The sequence below is a fragment of the Podarcis tiliguerta genome (assembly GCF_965153285.1).
Source record: "Podarcis tiliguerta genome assembly, chromosome: 8".
NCBI classification, from domain to species: domain Eukaryota; kingdom Metazoa; phylum Chordata; class Lepidosauria; order Squamata; family Lacertidae; genus Podarcis; species Podarcis tiliguerta.
The window spans coordinates 52,161,709-52,188,621 of record NC_139541.1 but is presented as its reverse complement, the minus strand read 5'-3'; the positions used below and the strand labels follow the sequence as shown (position 1 = coordinate 52,188,621).

Here is a 26,913-nt window from a genome sequence, read left to right as displayed (position 1 = left end):
CTGTTGTTACTGCCTTCCTACATAACACTAAGCTACAGTTTGTTTAAGAGTTGTCTCATAGATGAGCAAACAAGTCATGACTTGCTTTTCCAGAGCTTGGTTTATTTTCCTGCCACTGTTGCTTTTGTAGCTTGGTGAGTGTTTGGGGTTGGATGGCTAAACCAACCACTCAAAATAGTTGACAGTTTTAAAAAATGGCTTATGATCCAATATGATACAAAAAGAAAAACAATGAGGAAGAAAGAAGAAAATAAGCAAATTCAAGCACCAGAGCTTTCATAAAGGTACATAATGAAGTTTCATGCAGAGAGGTGGTATGTAGGAGACAGTTCAGGGGTGTGGGAGATAGAGGCAAATGGCTGCTGATCCCAGCCTGGCTGTTGTGCCAAGATGGTATGTCTAAAAAAAGCTACATGGAAAACTTTATGTATGTATATGTTTAATAGGGGATTCCAGCAAGTGTTTGCACGTGTGCCTGGTGTTCTTGAATTGATATCGTGTTTAACTGTTGTGTCATTGTAAAATGTTTTGAATGCCTATATTCTTTTGCCTGTGCCTTTTGCAATAAGACAGGCATGATAACTTCCTCTCAGTATGAAAATTTTAGTGAGCAGATGGTGCCTGGAGATTTTCAGCAGTGTCACTAGAAGAGTTTCAGTCATTAAGCAGTTAGTATAGCTGTTTAACTCATTAGTTAAGGCTCATTAATGGGTAGTTGCCAATAAAAATGTAGTAAGCAGGTAGTTTACCTATTTCCAGCAGAGTCTGGACAAGATTCTCATGTTCACACTTGTATAGCTTGAGTAAGAAGCATGAACTGAAGCAAATAGGGATTGATGTACTCTTGAGGATGTGTCTTAAGCTTTTGGAGGAAGGGAAGCTGATTAGAGTGGTCTTCTTCCCTAGGCCCCTGCACTGCAGTTTGATTAGTTAAGGTAGATAATCCCCACCCTTGCATCTCTCTAACCACAGGGTAATAGATTGCTGTGGTGATGAGTCATGCTTGTGTTTTCACTGCTGTTACTTGAATGCTCTGGCAGTTCTATTCCATTTCACTTATCTAGTTTGAACTGTGTTAAAACTGTGTTTGCTTTCATGCTCTGAACGAATCTTCTAGAAAACTCATTGTACTTGTTTTCCCCCTCAGTATGTTGCAAGTTCCACGGAATCTGAGCTGAACAGATACTTCAGGGAAATGCAGTAAAAGTAACGGATTTGGATTCCACCTTTGTACAGGAATTGTACAGAGAAATAGTGTTCTTCCTTAACCAAACTTTTACTAGGTGCACATGATTTCTTAGAACAGTTGTGCCTGCTAGAAATTATTCATATGCAGGCTGAGAACAAGTGGGATAAGAAAGGTTGTTTCTCAACATTCTGTGTCCTTGGTCTTCATGGCCTTCAGTGTGCTGGTGGTGAAGCTGATTCACTTTCTTGGGATAGGTGGTTGTGGTTGGAAGTGATCTCTATGTTCTTCCCAATCGTAACTCTGGCAAAGTGGGATTTGTCATGACAGGGGTCCCCAGAGTGTCTTTATTAATTTCTTTAGAAATTTTTATAGATTTCCTTAGAAGAATTTACATGGCTTAAGAAGAAAACTCTTAAGCTGCCAACATTGCCACTATTTTTGTATGTGCAAATGCTACGGGGTATCTGTTTAAAAAATGGTAGGTGTCACCTGCCTAACATTGTGGCTTGGAGTTGGTGAGTAGGATATTTGCGGTTTTAGCAACAGCACAAGAGAACTAGAATGAGAAGGTTGAAGGTATAAGCAGCGTTCAAAATTAGCTAGGTGCTAGTTGCGTTTTAAGACAGGCTGCTGGCCTTTTGCGAGGCAATGAAGATGTCCGGGTGCCAGGTTTGGTGCCTAACATCTCCATCTGGCTGGCTGGCATGAGCAATCAGTTGGTCTGCAGAGCAGCAAGCTTGCTGCACAAATCAGCTGATCTGTGGGGTAGCAGTGTCCCATAGATCACCTGGCTTACACAGCACAAAAGAGGCATACCTTTTGGTACTGTGAGCCAGGTGAATCTCCTCATCTGGCCAGCTGCTCCAGCTCCTCAGCCTCCAGTGGCTCCACTTCATCCAGGAGGCTTGTATTCTCCTTGACTCCCTCTACTGCTGAATTGTCTGCAGGCACTAGGCTGCTTCCTGTTGTGCTGTTTTCGCTCAACAGAGGCTGCTCGGGCCTGGCCTTGTTTGGGCAAGCCCTGCAGCAGACAGTTGCTCCTGGTGGTGGCAGGGAATGGCAGCAAAGTCAGCCAAGAAAACTTTTAGGGCTGCCGCGTGGAGCTCCACTGGCACTGTGGATGTGGAGCTGCTTGTTCTGCTTCTCCAGCTGCTTCTCCACCTCCTGCACTTGGGCATTGGGTTCACATTGGAGTTAATGTCCTCCATGGTGCCCCATGACTCTACTCAACCCTGTGACCCTCTCTGCTGCTTCCTTCTCGTCCCCCTATTCTTCCTTCCTCCCTTTCTCACCATTGCCTTCTGTACTCTTCTACTCTAGCAGTTGCAGAGTTAAGGCTGGGGGGGACGGGACCTTAGTTTCAAATTGTTAGTTTTGCCTATTAGTTCTGTTTTGTGACATTGCAGGTGGAGCAGAGGCCTAGACCTTCCTTGAGGGATTTCTTGTAGATCTCTGTTTTCTCTTTGACCCAATGCTTTATTCTCTTTCTTAGGTTAGATCTGGTACGAAAACATTTACAGTGGTACCTCGGGTTAAGAACTTAATTTGTTCTGGAGGCCCGTTCTTAACCTGAAACTGTTCTTAACCTGAAGCACCACTTTAGCTAATGGGGCCTCCTGCTGCCGCTACGCCGCCGCATGATTTCTGTTCTTATCCTGAAGCAAAGTTCTTAACCTGAGGTGCTATTTCTGGGTTCTCTAACCTGAAGTATCTGTAACCCAAGGTGCCACTGTATTTGAACCAGAACAAAGAAGCAAGCAATTTTGGGCACATGGTGATCTTAAGTGCGTAGGCTTTTGCTGGCAGATGCTTAGCCTGTCTTGTGTCAAGTAAATATATATCTCCTATTTCAGATCTGGTGTTGAGCATACTTTGCAAGTTTCCATTTTAGTTTAAAGAAAAATCTCCCTGCTATTTGATGTCCCTAAAGTCTATGGGTCAACTTTTGTGAAACCCAAAGTTTCTGATCTTTTCAGAATTAAATACATACTGTTTTATAGAAAACATTTTAATGGAAACAAGCAATGCTGAAAAGTGCCCAGATGATATGGAAATAACTCATTTTGTAGTGATTATGTAAAGAGGGAGGAAAAGGCTATCTGAGATGAATGGGGAGGAGATTCTCACCTAATTTACATGTAGGATAACTGCTGGGTATTCTGATTCTGCCCTGTGCTGTGTTAATGTCCTTTGTGGAGAAATCCTCATATGTGTGAGAGCAAAGGTCCTGCTGCTTTTGTTCTATTTCTGGAAGGTAGGATGAGGGGAGCAAGGAGTCCAGCTTAAAGATGGCATGGAATGTTGCATTTGTGTACTGTATGTGTGTTAAGCTTTAGTTCCACCAAAGAGAGTAAGAGAGATTCTCTCATAAAGTTAAGAGACATAATACATTTATTTGGGTATGTGTGTGACTCTGCAGGGTGGCATTGCATCCTGGCGCCCTTACGCCTTAGGGAGAATAAATGGAACCAGGCTGTAAACTGTTCTACCCTTTTGCATTAGCTTCTCATCATCAGAGCTATAATTTATTGTTCACTGATCTGTGTCTTCAATTAACCAATATTGACACAGCTGAACCTTCCATTAAGGAATGAATATTCACTGAGAAGCTTGAATGTGGCAACTACTGGGCTAGTTTGGATTATCTCCATATCTGTAAGCCTGCACTGGCCCTGTTTAGCAGCTGTGTAACCAAACCCATGATCTGAACCATACTGTGATGCTCAGTCAAATGACAGATTTCTAATAGTACAGGTATAAGCCCATGCATTTACAGACAAATGTGTGTTTTGGGGGCTCATCTGCTGCAAACATTGGTTGGAAGAAAAATATCAAAATATAGGCCTTATTATAGGGAAGGCGTCTGAGAGTGAGCAGTCATATTGGATGGTGCTGCTCATGTTCTTGTGGAAGGACACAATCTTCTTCTGAAGCTTAGGTGGGCATCCTATCTTGTTGAGCAGTGTGAAGAGTCCTTTTTGGCTGACGAGGTCAAAGACCTGTGTCAGGTCTATGAAGACTATATACAAGGGCATCTCTATTTTCAGCATTTTTCCTGCAGCTGGCGCAGTAAGAAAATCCTGTCAAAGCCCCATTGTGACTTTGGATAGACCCTAGTATGATGATGTGTGGAATAATGCTGTTTGCGCATATACATAAAGAACGAATTCAAAGTGTAGGTGCAAAAGGCAGCTAGAATTAGGGTGTGGAATGCAGGACCTGGAAAACGGGTACAAACTAGGTGGGCTTTTTTTGGCGATTCCTTGTGTGCCAGTGCACAGTCAAAAGCTTTTGAGTGTTGGCTTGCAATTCTTGAACTCTTTGATCTATTAATATGTCTAACCCAATATGCTGTCGTGTGTTGTGCTTTTGCCTCCAGATGCAAAATGGACATTGTGGCCTTTTCACTATTATTGTGCTCTTAAAGACTTTCAAAAGACATCTTTTTTTAAAAAAAGGCAAATGAGAATAAATTAAATGCCAGCATCTGCATTGTATTTGTAGAAGCACTTTGGTGTCCATCTAAGTAAGTTTCCAAATGAGACTACCTTTGGGAAATGTGCAGGTTAAGTCACATAGGAAGCTCCTTGATCTCAGTCTTGTCCATACTGGCTGGCAGCAGCAATATTTCAGACCAGGAGTTTTCCCAGACCTACCATATAATAATCGGGGGGAAATGTTTTCACCTTTGATGCACAGTGGAGAGCATACTTGACTGTAGACAGATTGCTCTCATGCATAAACATGCAGCCACCAACAGTAAGGAGGAGAGCACAGTTGCTTGATGGCTTAGATGTGAGGTATGCAAGATGATCCTCAAACTTTGATTATATAAATGACAATGGGGGCGGGTGGGAGTGCATCATGGATTACTACAAACTGATGCAAAAGTAATACATGTTGCAAACTGAACAAGTGCATAGATGCTTTCAACATTACTGCCATAACTTTCAACATTACTGCCATTGTGGTCAGAACAACCAACCTGTCAAATGTAAATGTTACCATTGCCTTTGGCTTACTAATGACATTGATATTCTGACCACAATAATTTCACATGCTCTTGAAGAAAGAATGCAAAATGCAGTCACTTAGGAAACCTGCAAAGGTTGAACAGGCAGAACAGTGCAATACTGAGTTGGTCTATGCACAGGGATTTTATAACTCACACCAAATCTTAATGATACATGTGGTTGTTTGGATTTGAGAGCTTTTGTTTGAGGAATATAGTGATATGATCATGTCTCCTCACAATTCCAGCTAATGAATGAGTTGAGAATCCAAGTATCTTCCAAAGTGAAAGTATTGACTACTAATGTCTCTCCTTGTTTGCTGAAGGATTCAGTTTCATGGACCTTTTGTTGAGTGTGTGGTGCAGGTTGTCATGACTATTTGGGCACTATTCAGTGATTGATGGATCCACTGACTACTGTACAAAGTGTGCTGTGCAGAGGTGTTGAACAGGACAAGACCGGTCATTTCTGAGTTAGTTAGATATATTGACAGTTTCTCCAGTAAGATGGCAGCTGACAGGCATGATATGCAAGCACTTGTTAAGACATAGCTGCTACTTACTTGACTAATTTGTGGTTACTGTGCTCAGCAGAACTCAGCAAGAGGCTTCCCCCTTGTGTTGGCTTAAATTTCTTAAACATTTATACACAGTTAAATAATATTTGTATTTTGAAAAGCAGTTCACAAACTAGGATAACAGTGAAACTCATAAAATGCGATCTATGAGCAAGTTGAAGGCAGCACAGGAGCAAAGTCATATAATGATCAAAGGCCAGTAGAAGCTAAAGTGTTAGTTAGTTAGCAGGGAAGATATTGTGTGGTGTTTTCTTGGCAGAGGATCCACAAAATTGGGTCTGCAACAGGGGAGGTCCTACTTCTAGTGGATGTTAGCCTCGTGCAGTGGAATTCATTAGAATATCTTATGTACTGGAGGATTTGTATGGGAGAAGATGTTCTCTGACAAAATCAGATTAAATCCAATTGACAGCTAGTGCTAATATTTCAAAACAGGTTATATATGTGCACCTGGATCTACATGTGAATATCTGTCTATACCTGCTAACATGCAGGCTGCCACTAGCTAATGTTTCTAAATCATTTTGAAAAAGCAGCTCTGGTACTGGCCAGCTCTTCTATCTTTTTAGCAGAATTACGGTAGATGCTAATGGCTTTGGGTTTTCTCTCTCTCCCCATAACACTGTGACTGGTTTAGCTTGATGGGCCATCTAGAGTAGTTTGCTTTGTATGTCTCTTTCTGCACAATTCATGCTCTCCAATTATGCTGTGGGTTGCCAATAGAGTTTAATAGACTTCAGCTGCCTGTTGGTTCCTGCATGATTATTCTTTGTAGTTCAGCGTGCTGGGGTTGTCTTGGATCTGCACTATGATGTTGATCAGGACTGCTGCTCATTGGCCAAAGACTCTGGGACTGCTGCTCATTGGCCAAAGACTCAGGAAGGAGTCCAGATAGTATACTTGCATGCTTTCAGTTCCACTGACAGACAACTGCTGTGTGCTGAACCCATGGGGTTCATATTTAAACCACAGTAAGAGTAAATGTATGTAACTAATGTCAAGCCAAGAAGTATATCTTACTGGTGAGGGGGTAGTATTAGGGGGCAGGAGGGAGGGAGCTGCTTGGCATCCATGTTGTTGTATCTCCTGATATTCTAACCAGAATAGAATATAGAATTGTAGATTTGGAAGGGCTCATGGGGCTCATGTAATTCAACTGCTTGCAATGCAGGAATCTTTTGCCCAACATGGTGCTTTAACCCTGTCTCATGCTCTACCAACTGAACTATCATAGCATAGTCCTTTGGGATTCCTGCTAACTGAGCTCTTTTTAAAAGTTCTGTTCACTTTTTAAAAAATGAAGCAAATGGCTTATCTCAAAGCAGTTACAGATGTTGCAGTTCTTAGTAGGAGGGAGCCAATCCAGGTGGACTTGTACAATGAAAATGCTGACCGAGGAAAAAAATTCCTCCCTCTAGCTCAAATGTATGAAAAATCTCGTTTCATAGCGAGACTTTGCAAAGGAAAGCCAGAGCAAGACATTACTAAAAGCAAAAGCATAATTAGTTATGCTCAGTGTAACAGCCGTGAAAACTGTGCTGGGGACACTTTTCAACTTCAGTCTTCTTGCTTGCATGAGCCTACTCTGTTCCTCCTACTTAAGGAGTGTCAGTGCTAATGCTGGGGCTGATGGAAGTTGTAGTCCAAACATCTGAGGGTACCAAGCAGGCAAAGACCGGTCTATGCTTAAATGAAATGATCTGGTAGGGCTTTGAGACCAGTAAAAGGTGAACAGGAACTTCAGTTGGAATTTCCAGTATTTGCCGATATTTGAAGAGTAGCTAGTTCTAAGGTCTCTAAAACAGTAGTTATTGCTGTAAATAGGTGGTAGGGAGCAATCAGTGGGATATAAGTATATATTATATTCTGTCTTTCCCTGTGCAGTCTTATTCAGTTAACACAGTAATAAAATGCCACAAACAAAAAGCAGCATTAACAATGAACCACTTAGAATAGCTCAATTGGGAGTGTGGCGCTAATAATGCTGTGGTTGCAGGTTTGATCCCTGAAAGGGCAGCTGCATATTCCTGCATTGCAGGGGGTTGGACTAGATGATTTTCAGGGTCCCCTCCAACTCTATGATTCCAAAAAATGGCAGCAGTAACAATGGAATAGATTTGTATGAGTATAATAAGGCTGAGCTGTACAACCCATCCTTGGAAAAGGGTATTGACGCAGCAGTGGAAGGCTGATGAGAGCTCCCTAGGCAGGGAGTTCTGAGTCTAGGCACAACAACAAAGAAATGTGGACTTGGAGCAGACAAGAGGGTCCCTCTGTCGATGATCTTAATGAGCCAGGCAGGCTCACATATGGAGAGAAGGAGGTCCTTCAGATATCTTGCTCATAAATCAGAGGACTTAAAAGGTCACACATAACCAGTCTTTTCAGTTAGCCTGGAAACAAATAAGAGAGCTGGTGCAGCAGTTTCAACAGTGAGGTTAATCAGCTACCTGGCTGCCACGTTTTGAACAAGCTGCAGCTGCTGGACACTTTCAAAAGCAGTCCCACATACAATGCATTTTCTTTGCATGCAGACCACCAATACAACGGTCCATTAATTTCAGTGTGTTTACCTTGAATATTATTTTGTAAGGTTTAAAAACCAAATTCTAGTTATTTTTTTGAATAGCCCATTCAAGTCTGAAATCGGCCTTAACAGTAGTTAATGGGTGTTGAGAAGGTACTGAGATGAGAGTAAGCGTCAAAGTTTTAAAAGTATGGGCAATCTACTCCCACCATCTGCTTTTACAAGGGATGATTATTGTTGTGCCATCTAAGGGACTACCATGCCTTTACCCACTACTTCATTAGTGTTCCAGTAGTGTAAGGTGCTCACAAACAAATGTTCTTGGTTTTTCTTGGCACTTAAATGAAATTTGAACCCTTTTAGACATAGGCAAGGCAAGTGTTGCCTTTGTTGAGAGATTCATCAGTGTGAGATTTTCTAGAATCCTGTGGCTTCTGGCCACATGAAGTCTCAGCTAAGGGTCCCTCTGGGACTTCCACCAGAAGGTTGCCAAGCTTTTATTGCATTACCTTGTGCTCTGTTTCCTTTGTGGCCTTGGCTGAATTTTTTTGGGCAATTTGGACAATGACTTTTTGTTGGAAGTGCCTTGTCAGTCACTTGGACGTGGGTAGCTTGCGTCAAAGTCTCTTTTCTAATTAAACTTTCCTTTTTAAAATATTTGATTTAGGCTGGCTTTTAAACTAATTAATTTAAAAAATAAAGTCTGGTGGCATCTTAAAGGCTAATGGAATAATAAAAGCTTTCATGAACAATCTACCAACTGAGGATAACATTTCACACATCTGCTGGAGTGGGCCATGGCCTGCAAAAGCTTCTGCCACGTAGATTCTGTTGGTCTTTGCAGTGCCAATAGACTACAGTAGACGAACACATCTGCCTTTTGATAATTTGTCACTATGATTAATTTAACGTAGGCTTAATGAACTGCAACAGCTCAATGACTGCCTCTTTTGGGTGATCTTGAAGGAAGCGGACCACAGACTTCCGCTGTGGAGAACTTAGTAGCAAGCAAGCAAGCCAGTTGAACGCTGCCAACTTCTCTTATTTTTATTTATCAGAAGGAAAGAAGACAGTTTCTAATTTTGAATGTGTAGGTCATAGAATCATAGGGTTGGAAGGGACCACAAGGGTTTTCTAATCCAACCACCTGCAATGTAGGAATCTTTTGCCCAATGTGGAGCTTGAACCCATTATCCTGAGATATCCATGCTCTACCAACTGAGCTATCCTGGGTTATGTGAAACATTTTTATCCTGCTCTTCACCCAAAATGGTTTCTAGAGGTGCTTATAGATCTGTAAAAAAAACACCCCCTGGCTTCACATTTACAGTCTAAAAGGTCTGGTGCTAGAAAAAAAAATTCCGTGGAGGAATGTTAGGAAGACTGAAGCTTCAGTTCAGGGGTGAGGAACCTTTTTCATCCAGAGAGACACATTCCCTATGCCAGTGGTGGGTAGAATTAGAGGCAAAAGTGGGCATATCAGTGGGTTTTTGTATCATAGGGAACAGCACAAAAGCCACCCACTCTCGCATTTCTCTGCAAAACTCATTGGTGAGCCATAATGCTTTAGAACAGGGATGTCCCAACAGGTCTATCACGGTCTACTTGTAGATCCCCGGGAGGTTTTGGTCAATCGTGAATCCGGCCCCGGCCCCTCGCCCTGCCCTCCATTGTTGCACAATCTGCAGAACGGAAGACGTCCTCCCTAAAAAAAGCTCAACTTTGACCTGAACCTCCCAAAAAGGGGTTTGATCACTGCCAGTTTTTAATTTTGTGAGTAGATCGTAGATTCTGGGGACTTGGCCACCCCTCCTTTAGAGGAACAATGTGAGTTCATGATTCCTTCTTGAGACCATTGCTATGTGACTTCAGTAAAGCTACTAGGATCAGTAAGCATGCATTGCTTGAAGAGTCATCCAAGTTGCATCTCAGTTAATGTAAAATCAGTAGTGGACATTTGGCTTCATTCTTCCTTGCCCTTGTTTTTCTTGAGGGAAATCCCACCATTTTTAAACAAAATTGGGGAGGAGGCACTAAAATTTGTTTATGGCCTCTCTGCTTTGTCGTCTTGTCCCCCTTTTCCTTGAGTGTTACAGTTCAAATAACCTAAATCCCCAGCTGTGCATACCATGATGGTGATGGACATTTTAGGAAGCAAATTTGACGGCATCTTTTATTGGGATCCAGGAAAAATCCATTGTGGCTTGCTCTCATTATGAATATAGGGCAATCTTTATTGCAGTTCAAGGCTACAGGAGCAGGTCCCATTCACTAGATCAGCATTGCTCAAGCTTTGCATACCTGAAGCATAAATCTTTTATTAGAATTAAAACTGGAAGCACATTTACATTCCCAAAAAGTATAAGAACTGACTAAATCAGTTAGAATAAAGGCAGTTCATAATCTTAAAGTATGCTAATGTTTAATGCTTTGCCAGAAGAAGTTTTTATTTGACCAAGAAAATGATATTGTTACAGGAAGTCAAAGTTGAAGAAAAGATACTGAAAGATAAAAGGGGAAAAAATATTTACTTTCATTATTATCATTGTGGGTGTGGGTGTGTGGGTGTCTGCACATATGTGTGTTTTTGTATGGAATGTTTGAGAGGAAATAAGACGGTAAATAACAAATAACAAACTAAATATTGATGTATGTGGTTTTTATATCTTGATTGTATTTGGTGGTAGTGTGGTTGTATTGTTTTTTGTGGCATGGAATCATTCAATAAAAATTATTTTAAAAAAAGAAAAAAAAGAGAAAATGATATTGTCTTCAACGCAATCCAAATTTCAATGCCAGAAATGTTTGCCAGCTTAATTGTCATGTTCAATCAGAAACAGAAATTAAGCAGGCATTTTAGCAACTCCATTTACATGTCCCTTGTGAAGAAAACATGAGCTGGTGTTTAGACTAACTCACCTTACCTTGGCAGGGCTAGAAACATTCTGGGTGCTTGGTTGCTCATGCCCTTCCATTGCTGATGCGGATGACTATAAATTTTAAATATGCACCTAGACCACTGAACAAGATCTTAGGGCTATATATAGGTATCTGTTCCATTGTTAAAATTTATTGCCGGTTTGGGGTATATGGCCAGTCAAGATGTATGAACAAAATTATGCTGATATTTTAAAAAAGAAAAAGCTTAGCTTGGCCGTGTATCCTAGTAGACCGTGTTAGATACTGAGATAGGAATGTTAGGAGTCATGTGGCTACTGAGACTAGGTTGTGGGTGCCAAAACAAAATGTCTCGGTGCCATTTTTTGTTGTTGTTGCCCTCTTACCAAACCAGGCACCCTGCAAAAAACAACAACAAAAAAAAAACTGCAGGGAGAATCGGGGTTGCAGGGTAGCATGGCAGCAAAAGATGCATTTTTTGCTACCGCTCTACCCCACCAAACACCTGATTCACCTGGCTGCGCGACAGCAAAATAAAGACACAGCAAAGACACTTTTCTGTTGCACTGCTGGGCAAATCTGGTGTTTTGGGGGGGGTAGCGCTGTGCAGAAAAAGACGTGCATCTTTTGCTGCCGATGTGCCTAGCAGACCAGCCTCTGTGCCCAGCAGACCAGATGACTGCAGCCAGGCAGGTGGAGATGTTAGGCACCAAGGGTGGCTCCTGGACATCTTCATTCAGTTGCAAAAGGCCGGCTAATTTCGAACACTGCTAGTAGATAAAAAGCCACATGGTTAAAATGCTTTGTTGTTGCCTTGCTTGGAAGAAGCAAAAAACAATTCAGTAGGACCACTGTGGAACAGAGCAGCACTCTTTTTGTACACTCTCTGTGCTAAATAGGCTTATGGAAAACTGTTTTCAGAGAAGTGGACTCCCTTGTCGTTTAAAAATACCACATCCTGTTTGCTGGGATATGGATCTCATTGAAAGGCTATATAAAGCTTGTCTCTTTCCACCCACTGTGTAGACTGTAGAAAATGAAATGGTCTTCTCCTTTTTTCTTCCCCCCCAGAGCCTTAGTCAGTGTAATAAAATAGTGTATTGCTTTTAGCTATAGTGATATTGCTCAATAGTGATACTGAGTGATACTGATATTTATACTTAAGCTTTTACTGTTTGTAAGTTGTTATGGATGACCTCTGCCTGAAAATGTGTCATATATATCTTCATTTGTTTTTTGTTGATGCAGAAAGGGATTGGAGCGTGTTTCCTGGTGAGGGTACTGGGAGGATAAGCAATGAGACAAAAATATTGTGCATTGAGGCACCAAACATAAAACATCACTCTACTTGTGTGATTGTTTGCTTACTTTATTTAAAAATCATGTTATTACTGTATTTTGGTCTCACTTTTCAGACCCACAATTACTGTCGGCCAAAGAAGACATTTTTTTTAAAAAAAATCAGGCCTTGCCATCTGGCTTAGAAACTAAAAAGACAAAAGACACACAGTGAAGGTAGTGGAGAGAAAAGGTAGAGAAAGGAGATCAAATTAATAACAAAGCAGGCACTTTTATCCAGCTTGTGTGGGGCAGGTCTTCCCTGGCTTGAAAGCAGCCGGTGGCTCCTGACCCTTTGGCTGGTGGATGGGGCCATGAGAGTGTCCTTTGCCTTTGCTAACTTCTCCAGTCCCAGGGCAAGAAGCTGTTGAAGCTGCTCTTTCTCTGGCTGACATCTAGGGCCAGGTTCCTCTTCCCCTTGTCAAGATCCTTTCTGGGAACTGGGGGTACAGCCTCTGAGTGGCCCTTGGTCCTCTGGCTGGTAGCAGAGGCATGAGTGTGCTTCCATTCACCTCTGCAGCCACAGTGCATAAATATCCTGGAGGGCTACATAAGAATTCTTACAATGCAGGATATGACCTGAGTCTCTTGCTGAAAATTACACAAGGGTCAGGGTGTTCCAAAATATTGCTGCTGGGTCTCGCCCACTGAGGCAAATACTGATATCACATGGCTGCTTTGCAAGAAGTAACAAGCAGTTGTGAAGGCACAGTGGTTGAACTCAACGTGAAGGACCTTTGCCAAGGAAGCTCAGAGAACAAGCAACCCAGTTCAGGTTGAGGGGAAATGCAGAGAGAGGCTCACTGAAGCCTGTGCTGCTCCCATTGTGAAGCTGACGCCTGTGCATCTACAGTTTTGGAGAATCAAGGCTGTTGTGGAGTAATAGTCAGCTTTCCGACTAGGAGCCAGAATGAGTTCCACTGGAGCTAGCAGCAAGGTGGCTTGGGGCACGGGGAGCTATGAGGCTGGAGGGACTGAGTGGTTTTTCTGGCCTTTTGATTAGGGATGGGTACAACTATCAGTATTTCATAAATATATGGAGTCATTTGTGCACATGATGCTTCATAGTGTTATAAACAAAAGAAGTCCCTATCCACCAAAAGCTAGTGAATGTGAGCAGATGAGCTTACATGTACTTGAGCATAGTTAAATCTAAACACATTACAGTGGTACCTCTGGTTGTGAATGGGATCCGTTCCGGAGCCCCGTTCGCAACCTGAAAGGAACGCAACCCACGTCTGTGCATCTGCGTATGCGCGGGTCGCGATTCACAGCTTCTGTGCATACGCGTGACGTCATTTTGTGCGTCTGTGCATGTACGAGTGGTGAAACCCGGAAGTAATCCTTTTCCGGTACTTCCGGGTTGCCGCGGGATGCAACCTGAAAAAACATATCATGAAGCAAATGTCACAAGAGGTATCACTGTACAAAAAAGATTGGTTTTGCAGAAGGATTTGAAGGGGTAATGGTGTAAATATGGCACTTTGTGATGTGCAAGCAGGGCATTAAGTGGAAAAGTAGCAGCCAGAGGAGTTCTGATGGAAGTTCTGGTTGAGCAGAGACTTTCATGGCTGTGAGTGGTAGTTTTCAGGCAGGCCTGTTGTGGAGGGCAATTAATACAGCCTCTTTTTATTCCGTTCCACTCTGTCTGGGCGGAGACTTGATAACTTATGGACTTTTGCTCCAAAGGGAGCAAAATAAAATTCATGAGGGTTTTGTTAGCACTTTTCTTCAAAATTGTAATTCCTAATTGTGAACTGTGACCCATGGACAGGATAAAAAAATTCTGGATGGCCTATGATCTGAAGAGGTCATGAGAAATATTTCATGAATTAAATTCTACTTGCTTTAGTTTGATGGAACCTCTAGTGTGCCTTATAAATCTCTGGCTTGTCTACACTTCATTGCTTTATGAAATAACACTATTGCAAAAGCAATACAAGACCACTGTTCCAAAAAAGCAAAACATCCCATGACTGCTGCCTTTCAGTCGAGGCCATTTCCCTGGGCAGCAGAGATTGATTAGATTAGATAAATTTGCCTTTAATCTGTGAGTTGACAATCTCTTGTGGTCTGATTTCATCATTTATTTAATAATGCACATTATTCTGAAACAATAGTTTGTGCCTGTTCGTGTGGAAGGAATACAGTGCAACATGACCTGCTCAGAATTAATGTCCCTTTCTTTCTTTTTCCAGCCGGACAATGAAATCTCATCAGACTGCAACCACGTAAGTGTGCTTTTTTTCTGTAGGGCTGGCACTTGCTTCTTTATTGATTCAGTGATTTATATTCTGACTTTTTCAAGGTGGCTTAGAATAAATATAACATTTAAAACCAATATCTTAAAAAACAACCTTAAAAGAGCAGCACCTCACAACTTATAATTAGACCAGTAGAAAGCCATATGCCAAAGAGAAAATACAGTTTAAAATCCTAATAAAACCAGATATTTAAAGCCCTTTTAAAGAAAACAGGGAGGGAGCTGTAAGTGGCATTTATTATTACTTTGCAATATTTGCTTCTGGCAAATTGGCTTCTTTCAGGGATCCTAGGCCAACTCCTTTTAAGTAGTAAAGGCTCCTGCTTGTTTATTTCTCTGTGCTCTATATAGACAATTTAGATTTTTGTGTGACCATCTTGATAGGAACATAAGTACTAAATCCAGTCAAGTAGGATAGTATGATGTTTGGGCTTATGTATGCACAGAAGAATTCCTTAATTAAAATGATACTATTCAGTGGCACCCCATCTTGTTAATCTGGTGCTGATATTACAATCTTTTTGGTGCAAAGTTAAGATTTCCTTTTTTGCCCAGTCATTTTAAAGTGACTTCATCTGTCTTAGGTCTCATTTTTGCATTTTAGCTGCTGCCCTTTTAGTTTTTACTTTAGAGTGGATTATATTTCCCTGTTGTTATATTTTAATATTGTTATACATCACCCTTTAGATGAAGGATGGTTAACTTAAAAAATAAATAAAGTAAAGTAAAAAGTGGACTGGAGGACATTGTGTTAATAGGAAGACTCTTTCAATGAATTGGGTAGACAGGGCATTTTAAGTCTCTTCCTTCCTGTTCCACTCATCTACCTGAAACAGCTATTCACCGACACATATCTCTACCTATATCTATATTCCTGGGGTACTAGGCATGCTTACCAGGGTCTGTTTTTCGTTTTGGACAATGAGGCACATCAGAGATGGTGGCAGCTTTATGATACATGGTTTATTTACACATATATACAATCTTAGCCTAGATGGAGGGAGGTCAGAGCATTCACATCCCAAGACAGTCCTGTTCCTTCCATTACTGCAGCCTTGAATTCAAAGAGCTCCCAAACATTGTGTCTGACCCTTTCTGCATCATAAAAGAGACTGTCATCCATTTTGTGTGTGTGTGTGTGCTCCCCCTCCCCCAAGCTTGTAAAACAGACACCCTTTTCCTGTTCACTTCTAACAGGCAAACTGTAATCCTAAACCAAAACTATTGGTCTTTTTTCTTGCTAATGATCCCCTCCTGTTTGTGGCTGGCACAGCTTTTGCTTTGCCAATCTTGATGGGTCACGACTGTCTTTGTTTCTTAAAGATGATTCCTTGATCAGGATAAATTCAAGTTTAGCATGTATTTTTACACTGCTAAATTCAGTGTCAGGCACCTTCTGTTAATTCTTCAAATATTGGTTGAATTCTAACATTCTAGCCTATAACAATCAAAATACGCACACACACACAAACTGAGGGGTACAGATGGGTTATTAAACTTTCTCTGCAGTGGAATGCTCTCATGGCATGGCATGGAGAAGACTGATTGGCCATGGGTGCTGTCATAAGCACAGAAGCCCAAGCTCCACTAATTATGGCTCTGTTTGTTTTGAGATTCTTCATGATTATGAGCCATAGAAGTAAGCTCTCGTTTGATTTTTAAAAAAAATGAGATTTACACACCACATGCTCCCCTAAATTCTGTATTCTCTATATGTCAGAGCATCAGTATATTAATGTGTTTCTGAAAATCACATGAAAACTGCTGTGCAGGAAATGAGTTGGTTGGCTTGTGTTCACATAGATTTAAATTTTAACCTGCACAAAGCAGCCTCAAAACCACAATAAAGATATCATTAGTTTGTTTTACGTCTGGCTCATGAAAGATTCCTGCAGTTGAAAAATAACAGTATTGTGTTTCTTCCCTCCCAGCTGTTGTGGAACTACAAGTTGAACCTGACTACAGATCCAAAATTTGAATCAGTGGCTAGAGAGGTTTGCAAGTCTACCATATCAGAGGTAAGGCTGAGGAAGATTAGGTGGTGGGCAGTAATCTTAATTTTATTTCTAAATAAGAAAGAATTGAAGTCTTGTTGAAATGAATATATCAAAAGGGTTTTTAATAGAGAATTATTAATATGTTTTAAATAGCGCATAACAGAACAGCAGCAAGCCGTAAGATCTTTCGTTCTGTACTTTTCTAAGGCTATTTTAATTGATGGAATGGGTGGACCACCAACTTTTACTGTAGATCTAGACCATCCTGTACTTGCTAGCAAGAAAGGTACACTAGAGAAATATATTCTGGAAGAGTAACAGGTGATGTCTGTGGATCAAAGTACCAACTGGTATGCCAACTGCATCTTCTCCTGGGAGTTTCAGGATTCAGGAAAATGTCTAGAATTGTTCATTCATCCTCTGAAAGCTCTATAAAATGTAGTCTCTAAGGTGGCGTTGTACACTGTTACTGTGCTCATAAATTCTAAAGTTAAAAAAAGTAATACTATGTTTACTTGAAGAGCTTCAGTCATTCACAGTTTCATAATTGTTTGTATAATTGCTGGAAGTGTTTGCCTTCAGGTCATTAGTGCACTGATGCATTTTCCAGTAAAACACTTTTCTGAATATTGCTCCATTGAGGCAGTTTTCCGAGCACTATTTTTCTTTCATAGCTTTCCTTCTCTCCTGATTCAAGGTAGTGATGGCAAGACTTGGAAATCTTCATTTAAAGGAAAAAATAAATCTGGAGGGATATTGCTTCGGGTAGCTCTGCACAAGCCGCGGGAGGGCTCCCCCGGCTTGCGCAGCGCTGCCTCTTATCCCGAAGCCCCGGCGTGCTCAGCAGTCGCGCTGGGGCTTCAGGTAGCTCTGCGCAAGCCACGGGAGGGCTCCCACGGCTTGCGGAGAGCAGCCTATTCTGGGGGCTGGGGTCAGGGGAAGCTCGGGCTTCCCCCGCCTCAGCCTCGCGCCTTGGGGGGGGGGGGGAAATTTTTTTTCATTTATTTCCCCCCCAAAAAACTAGGTGCACCTTATGGGCCGGTGCGCCCTATGGGGCGAAAAATACGGTATGTGGGTTTTTTTGCTTTGTATGTTTCTGGTTTTGTATTACATGTTCATTTTATTTATTGTTTATTTGTATGATGCATAAGTGTACATAAAGTATTTTTAAAAAGAGAAAGAGAGAGAGAGGGAGCAGTGTCTCAGTGCTCAGATTCCAAGCATAGTGACCTAGCTTTTTTCAGACCTAGTTGCATTCTGTAAACAGGTGACCAGTGGGGATGGTCTTGAAATTTATTTGCTTTTTTAAAAAAATCCTATGTTGCCTATTTCTCCAAAGAAACTCAAACATAATCTCATCCGCTCAAATTAATGTTAACAATATTCAACCTGTTTAACTAGTTCCAGCAGCATAAGAGTAACATTGAGCTGAGCCAGCAACAAATGAATATTACCCAAAGTTCTTCTTGTCGTGTGTGGCTTTTTCTACTCACATGTGCAATGAAAGGAACTCAGTGCTTTTAAGGATTTTCTCCAAAATTTTGGGATGGGTGGGAACTGTCGGTAGATTGTCACAGTAGGATGGGGAAATCCCAACCCAGATTGTCATTCAGCCAGAAGCTTACTGAATTACTTTGGCCAGTCACATGGTCTAGTTCTGAGCTACCTCATAAAGTTGCTGTGAAGATCAAAAGAGAGAACTGTCTTAAGCTTCCTGGAGGAAAGAAAGGACATAAATGTAATAAATTTGATGGATTGTGTAAACTTGACTTAAAGGTTGATCCTCTGAAAAAGCACACAGTACCTTAGTCCCTGCTCTATTTAAGACCATGCTCAGAATATTGGTTTCCAATACCAGCCCTGAGCAGCTTTTCTCCATTTCATATCTAGTTGTCTTTATCATGCTGATATTTCATAGGAGAAAACTGCAGACTGCACTTCATTCTCTGATTTAAAAAGCCATGCATAATTACCCCTCATACATGTGAGATTGCAGGAATGCTGCTATGTCACTTGCAGCTATTTCTGAATGTGGAAGATCGACTTTTATTATTGGATTAAGCTACTACAGCCATGTGGTTACAGTGGCTACCAGAAGATTAAATTCAAAACAGCTTTCAAGTAACTGAATGATACAGGCCCTGGCTACATTTGAGACTGACTCCTGACTGCCCTTGAGCACCATATTTTTTATGTAGAGTCTAACAATGACATCTTAAGTTATTGAGTGATTACAGCTTGCTTTCATGGTCTTTTTAGTGTGGAGCTTGCAAAATTTATGTTCATTTTTGCTTTTAGGGTGAGGTGTGAGGGCTGACACCCCACATTTTCCCTTCTCCTGGAACCTTTAGGGAATAAACAGTTGGTTCTCCTTTTCCATCCCCTTTCCTGAAAATTGGTGTCATTGTTTTTATATAATCTCTCTATATTGAGAAACATCCTGAGTAGGCAGTAAATAAAATGATCTGCAAATGCCAGATAAAATACAGGCTTCTTTTTATCATGGGTCTTTCTGGACAGATCAAAGAGTGTGCTGATGAGCCTGTTGGGAAAGGTTACTTGGTGTCCTGCTTGGTAGATCACAGAGGAAACATCACTGAATACCAGTGTCACCAGTACATCACCAAAATGACAGCCATAATTTTCAGTGATTACCGCCTGATCTGTGGCTTCATGGATGACTGCAGAAGTGATATTAACATCCTGAAGTGTGGCAGCATTCGTCTTGGAGAAAAGGTAATTCTGTTACAAAGTGATTCCATGTCCATTAAACTGGAGGTGGGAGGGAAGAGGATATTGTCTCATTAGAATCAATGTTACTCCGAAGAAGCCGGTTGAAGTGTGACCACGTTCTATGGTCAGCATTTTAAATTACTATCCTATCTCCCTGTGATTTTATACCAGTGCTAGGCAGAAGGAATGTTTCTTGTGTGAGTGAAACTGGGCTGTCCTCTGGAAGGGGCACACCCTGGGAAAGTGCTTTTAGCCTTTGGTAGATTGAGGGTGCCTTCAAATTCAGGTCAACTGCATGCTCTTTCAGGCTCAGGTATTTCCTTGAGATACAGTGGTGTTTTCAGCTGCAGACTTTTTTGGGGCGGGTGGAGGACAGAGATTCAGGACCACAGGTGTACTGAACTGAACCATGTTCTTTCAATGTACAACATGCTTCTGTAGGCTGCAGAAGAGCTAGATGGAAGTGTGTCTTGCTGCTGCTTAGCTTCTTTCTCTTCTTTCAGGATGTCCATTCTCAAGGAGAGGTGGTGGCCTGCCTGGAGAAAGGACTGGTAAAGGAGGCAGAAGAGATTGAGCCAAGAATAAAGGTCTCAGACTTGTGCAAAAAGGCTATTCTCCGTGTAGCTGAGCTCTCCTCTGATGATTTCCACTTGGATCGGCACTTATATTTTGCCTGCCGGGATGACCGGGAACGCTTCTGTGAGAACGTAAGTTGTTGCTTGACATCGTCCTTCCCGTTGGACTAGCATCCATCTCCCCACCCTTTCCCCTCTCGCCTTGTCATTCAGTAAATGCTCCTACATGTAACAAATTAAAGAATACAAGAACAGATCTCTCAAAGGTGCACTACAGATAATACAGGCAATATATTGAACTCATTTCAGAAATATACATGGAAGTGTTAGTCATGAGCATGCACAACATAGATAAATGACAGAGGACTTGCAAATCACAAAATGTTGGCCTATGATAAAATGTAGCCAGTGTGATGTAGAGAATGGAATGCTGAAATTGGGCTCAAGAGACGTGCATATGTGGAGAAGACCCATGGGAATTAATGGGTCCATTACTTTCAACTGGTCTGTTCTGAATAAAACTTGGTGGGATACAAAACCTGGGTTTTAATAGCCACTTAGCTATCACTCTCATTGAGTAGCCTTAAACAAATAATTTTGCCTAACCTATTTCATGGTTTTGTTAGGGTAACATGGGGATAATTGCATGTACCTTTGCTTTGAGGTCCTTGAAGAAAAAGGAGGCTATGAATGTGTTATTATTATTTTTTTTAATTATGGATACCAGGATACTCCTAATACGTTTCCATATGACATTCATGACCAATATTGTTGCTCTGTTTCACAGACTCAGGCTGGGGAAGGCAGGGTGTACAAGTGTCTCTTTAACCACAAGTTTGAAGACTCTATGAGTGAAAAGGTATGTGCCTCTTTCACCTGGCCATTCCACTATCTTTCTTGACCCCAAAGCTCCTGCTTCTTGGTCGCCTCATTTATTTTCAGCATGCAATGGATAAGAAACAAATTAATATACAATATGGTGTGTTATCTGAGGGTTGGTCTGCTCCTGCCCCATTAGGGTGTGGTGGGTGGAAGAGCTCATGGAATCCTGTGTATGGGCTCAGAGCTGTGTTTTTAAAGGCAGCCGTAACTCTGTCTGTGACCTGTTGATGAGCTTCCCATCTCTCAGTTACAGAGTTGCCTTGTGTGGTAGCAGTTAAATTGCATCAATAAGAATTAACATCTCTGAGGAGGGAGAGCTGCTTTGTTACCTTCTCTAAAGGCATGCATGTTTTTCTTTGAGATATGTTGTTACATTCCTGAGAGACAGCGTTTTGAGTAAAGTGCAGACAAAGCATTTTATTGATCATTATTCCAGGTGTAATGCCCCATTGCTTCCTCAACGCTTTAAGCAGTGTACGAGCAATAAATAGCAAATTGAAATGACAAGCTATGCTTGTGGTTGAAATGCTTTAAGAACTCTGCACTTTTGCTCCCCACGATTATTTCCCTTCCTCCTGCTGTAGGTTGCCTTGGATTTTCTAGAAATAGTGATGCATTTGAAACTAGCAGCAATGTATTCTATTTCTAGCGGTGGCTTGTTCTGAAAATTCAAGGCCAGCGGATTTTCTGTTCTACTCCTTTTGTCCAGTGTGAGCCAAATTATCTCTGGTTGACAAAAGAATGCTGCCTTGATGTTCCCTTGATCAGTAGCACAAGATATCTGATTGTTTTCCTCAGTGTCGTGATGCATTGACAACCAGGCAAAAGCTGATTGCACAAGATTACAAAGTCAGTTACTCATTGGCAAAGTCCTGCAAAAGTGATTTAAAGAAGTACCACTGTAATGTAGAGAACCTTCCTCGTTCCCGAGAGGCCCGACTATCCTACCTGCTAATGTGTTTAGAATCTGCTGTGCATAGAGGTAAGATATATTTTTCGTTTTCCTCCAATTGCTTATATCTGATAAATAATTTGTGAAATGAAAAGTTGTGTAATGTGAGATTTTCAGGGCTTTATTGAAAGAAAATGGACATGGCAAAAGAATGTTTTTGGAGAATGTCTTTGGGCATTAGGATTCTGCTAGTTATCCATTACTCCATAGTTCTGCATCCCTGTCTCCCTTGTGCAACACCTTCTCTGTCTGTCCTTGCTTCCTCTCCATACTGCAACCCTCCTCCCCCTTAGCCTTGACACTTGATGTTTCAGCTTGCTACCTTTGCTTCTTTGCATGAGGCTGGTTCTAGGTCAGACAGTTAAGTGAAGCATGTTAAGGGGCTAGCCTGTCTTGTCAGCAGACCATTCACAGTTGCCCAGGAGAAAGAAGTTCTAGCTGTTCTGTTGTATTCTCTATCTTGCCATTCCATAATACAACATGGGCTTAGTTCTCATGGAGAGCGATGACAGCTGTGACTGCTGTTGTAAGTGGGGGCTCACTTGATGGCATGCTCCCCTGTGGAAATAAATTCCCATACCTAGAAAATGAGCATGCCATGGTTAGAATTCTTCTTTCAGAAGTGTCAGTTTTCCTTTCTGCAGAGAACGTTTCATATGGAGGATCATTCATCATGTGAGCCCCATCTGCAGTCTGAAGTGGTACAGCCCAAGCACAGATTTACCACAGCCATCAGAACTACTAGGCCTTACCCAGATTCTAATCAGAATGCCACACTTGCATGATTAATCCCATCTCTCCGGAGAGCAACAGAGCAAGTCAGCTTTCTTTGACGTGTTCCTAGCATGCATTTCTTCTGGGTTAGAAGAAAACAACAGTAGCCACTGAGGGCATGTTTAGCCCTTTTCATGCAGCCTAGTGGGGGATGTATTGGTTCACTTAGAGGAGTATTGGGAGTCAGTTGTTAAGCATTTACCTTACAGGGTCCCTCCAGGTATCCTTTTTATTGCTAATTCATGATGATTTGTGCTTACACTATCAGGCCAGTCTTAAATGATTCCGCTTCAATACTTTTGGCACCTGCAAAAGTTTGGGGTATTCAAATGCTTACTTTCCAGTCAGTGCATGTCCTGGAACTTCTGCTGAATCCCATAACTTTTCATACCAAAAATGTTGTTGGTGGGGTTTGTTTTTGTACTGGGTTTGTTGTGCTATAGCTCCTCCAGACAGCAATAATGTGGCATTGCAGAACAACTGATAAAGCAGAATAAATCTACCACTAAAGCATCTTTATGGTGCCAAGAACATGCTTCAGAATTCACTGATAATAAAACACGTGTCCATAATACCAGACCATTGATCCAGCTAGTTCACTATTATCTGCACAACAGCTGGCTCCCCAGGGTTCTTAGTGACATCAGTCTATTAAATGTAACTTGTTAGTATTTGCAGAAGGACAGACCTCTAAACTATAAAAGCTATAGCTATTATATAACACCAACTTCATATTTTCAAAGTTACATTTGAATCTAATTGATTTACACCTGAGCCAACATATACATTATTTAGGCTGTAACAGACTGACTCCCTTTGGTGCAGAGGTGGATATCTTTTTTATTGTTCAGGTTCAAGTGTAGTGGCAGGTGCTCCATTCCAGTAGGTGTGGCTGGAGCCAATGATGGTTGGACCCATTCACACAAACATAGACACACTCCATGGGAAAGACAAACACAGGGAGAGTTTACCCTCCTTCCATGTGCCATCATCTTCATCACATCCATGCTCTTCCCAGCTTGCCAAGCAATTGTGTTGCTAATAAGGGGCAGAGGGAATGTGATTTACACGGAGAAGACATTGTATGGGCTTGTGGGAGCATGAATTTGGGGAGGCAGCAGTTTGAGGAAGGGAGTGAAATGGAATGTGGCTGTATGGAAAACTCTGAGGGCTCTGGGTTTGCTGACGTGCTTTGAAGACTGTTTCTGTCTGTAGTGTCAAGTGTAGCTTAGTGCATTCCACCGTTGTCCTCTAGAAGGTCAGGCAGATCTGACTGTGAGAATGGCAGACTAGGCTTCTTTTCCAAAGCACAAGGCCATGTCTGCAAGCTGTTCTGCGCTGAATAGCCCTTAGCCAAGGGAGAAGCCATCTCATGCCTTTGGGAATTCTCTGAATGGGTAATATTGTGGACAACCTATTTGCTTAGTTACTTCTCTGCTGTGACAGACCACACTCAAGTCTTTACACCAGGGAGCTTTTGAGCAATTCACTAAAGATGTTAAAGTTAATGTTTGTAGTCTTTATTCTTTCCAAGGAAAAGTAAATGTTAGTATCTTTCTGCTTGACATAGCTGAGGAGAAGTTGGACTCCCCTTGAGTTCTCTCCTGGCTTGATGGTTTGGCATTGAGATTCCATTCAAACCGGTCAGGTGGCCTTGGGGGAATATCCAGTAAAGCTGGGTGTTTTTCTCTAGCTGGCCTTGAGGGAATATCCAGTAAAGCTGGGTGTTTTTCTCTAGCTGTGGTTCACTTTCTGCAAACTCAGCATGTTGCATTTGGCAGTGTGTGATCTTGATAGTCTCTGTTTTCAGGTTCTTTCCCCCCACCTGCAGAGCTCTAAAAGCATTATTAAACACAGGGGTAGGCAACCTTTTTTAAAAAAATCATCAAGTCCTGCATTTCCTCATAAATAATACGTTGGAAGCAGCATGCAGGTGGTTGGTGGAGTTGATGATCAGCAGAAGCAAAGACAACATGTTCTGGACTGCTAATCCAGAGTAAAGACTGCCCTTGCTTCAATTTTATCATAGCTACTGCAGATTAGAATCCTAATCAGGTCTTTTCAGAAATAAACCCCACTAAGTTTGGTGGAGATACTCATTTGTACATCTTTCCCCCTTAAACCATGCAACCAGGAAAAAAGCAGTGTGTGTGTGTGTGTGTGTGTGTGTGTGTGTGCGCGCGCGCACACACACACACACACACACACACAGACTATCAGTTTATCAAATAGAATCCTGCACCTTTCATTTGTATTGAAACTATATAAAAAGAAAAGGAAACACCTTTTTAAGAGCCAGGGAAGGGAAGGAGGAAATGAACCAGAAGGAAGGCAACAACAATAAAATGAAAGGGTAGGACAGCTTCAGGAGACATTGGGGGCTGCATAAAATGGCCCTCAGACAGATGGTTGCTCACCAATGAATAGATGGATAGGCAACTAGTGGTCCAGAAGGACCTGTTTTTTCTACCCGCTGTGGTTTGTTAAACCTATTGCTAAGGCATCTTTCTCTGAATCAGAACAGTTATTATCCCTTTATGAAGTAGTCTAGAAATGTGAGGCAGCATTCTTTTATATACGCAGGGCAGGCTTAAAAGGTAGTGGGTGCCACCACCAGCACCCTGCTAGTCCTGAGATAGAAAATATTTGTGTTGAGTATCAATTTTTTCTGACTCCTCTGCTGAAGGAAGTCAAAATCAATATAATCAAGTTACGGTACTCAGAAATGAGAATATTTTCTCTTTGTATCTTTTGCTACTGACTAAAGGAAGGATGACAAGCTGCACACATCACTGAAGACCTATCATTGATCCCTGGAAGCCTTGTTCAGCTCCTTTTCTCTCCCTGGCCTTCCCCTTCACTGCTTTGGCAATTTATTCCATTGCTGCTCACATGCTTCAAGCACAGTGTATCCAATAGATTAAAACTGGTGTTCTTGTAAAGGATATTGTGCACATGTGCACAGAGGAGGCACAGTCCTGATTGCAATGCACACTCCAGTGCAACCTGGTGTTTTCTCTGATTGCCTGTGAAGAAATAGAATGCAACCTTGTGATAAGGAGAGGCTGCAAAATAGCTCTGAAATGGTAGAGCTAATGGCAGTAGTGCTTGTGGCTCTTTAGGGATTCCAGCTGCCTGGCACTATCTTCCTTCCCAGTTAGCTCTGGATTTCTGCATAGAATTTGTTTTCTTGGTGTGTCATTGGATGTAATCTTTAAAAGCAGAATGGCACTGGTCACACTGATGGGGCTGCATTGCACATGTGGCATGTACCTTGGCTATGTTCAGTGTCCCTTGGGCTGATGTCTTATAACCTGTATCTGCTACGGTGTGCCTTAGGTCGGCAAGTGAGCAGTGAATGCCAGGGAGAAATGTTGGACTACCGGCGCATGTTGATGGAAGATTTTTCACTGAGCCCAGAGATCATCCTCGGTTGCCGCAGTGAGATTGAGCACCACTGCTCAGGACTGCATCGGAAAGGCCGCACCCTGCATTGCCTGATGAAAGTTGTGCGAGGAGAGAAGGGGAACTTGGGAGTCAGCTGCCAGCAGTCGGTAAGGTTGTCATGGGGAGCCTTTTCATGACAGTCTCAACCTCCACATTTTTGCCCAGCTGGTTTTAATGTTTTGAACCAGAGGCTGACTTATTGGCGCCTTGAGCCAAAGGAAGAATCTCAGGCATCACTCTGAGAATCCAAAGTTTCAGCTTGGGCCGCCTAAATAAATGCTTCTCAAGGTTTCATGGAGGAGTCTTTCAGTGGCCAGTGGTCATAACAGCCACAGGGAACTTTGGTGTTAAAAGTAGCCCCACCTCTTGAGTACCAGATGCTAGGAATAAACATGTGCAGGCCACAGTCAACAGCTTTCAGAAGCCTATGGGTTGTGACTGTTGGAAACAAGAGTGCATGACTACATCAGCAGTCTTCAACCTTGTGGCTTCTGGGTGTTCTGGGCTAAAATTCACACCAGCCTCAGCCATTATGGCCATGTAGATGGCACCTGTAGTCCAAAATATCTAGAATGCCCCAGGTTGGAGAGGTCTCTTATAGATGGTCCTTGGTCTGACCCAGCAAAGTAATACTTCTGTTTTGAATACCTGAATCATTTCCCTGGGAGAACAGAATGTGTGGCAATGGACTCTACGTTACTGGGAGCAGAAGAATTTGCTTGTGTGTCCTGCCCACTATTTTAGCTTT

The 26,913-nt window shown here is 41.9% G+C and overlaps 1 protein-coding gene across 1 annotated transcript in view; it reads left to right on the top strand.

Moving 5' to 3' along the window:
- The window catches only part of GLG1 (golgi glycoprotein 1), a 60,521-nt gene that overhangs the window by 6,685 nt on the left and 26,923 nt on the right, over positions 1–26,913 (top strand). Inside the window, exons 2-8 of the mRNA XM_083452836.1 lie at positions 14,741–14,773; positions 16,737–16,823; positions 19,323–19,538; positions 20,039–20,242; positions 20,898–20,969; positions 21,791–21,974; positions 26,058–26,272. Of these exons, the coding sequence (XP_083308962.1) occupies positions 14,741–14,773; positions 16,737–16,823; positions 19,323–19,538; positions 20,039–20,242; positions 20,898–20,969; positions 21,791–21,974; positions 26,058–26,272 (1,011 nt within the window). The remainder of the gene's footprint in view (positions 1–14,740; positions 14,774–16,736; positions 16,824–19,322; positions 19,539–20,038; positions 20,243–20,897; positions 20,970–21,790; positions 21,975–26,057; positions 26,273–26,913) is intronic.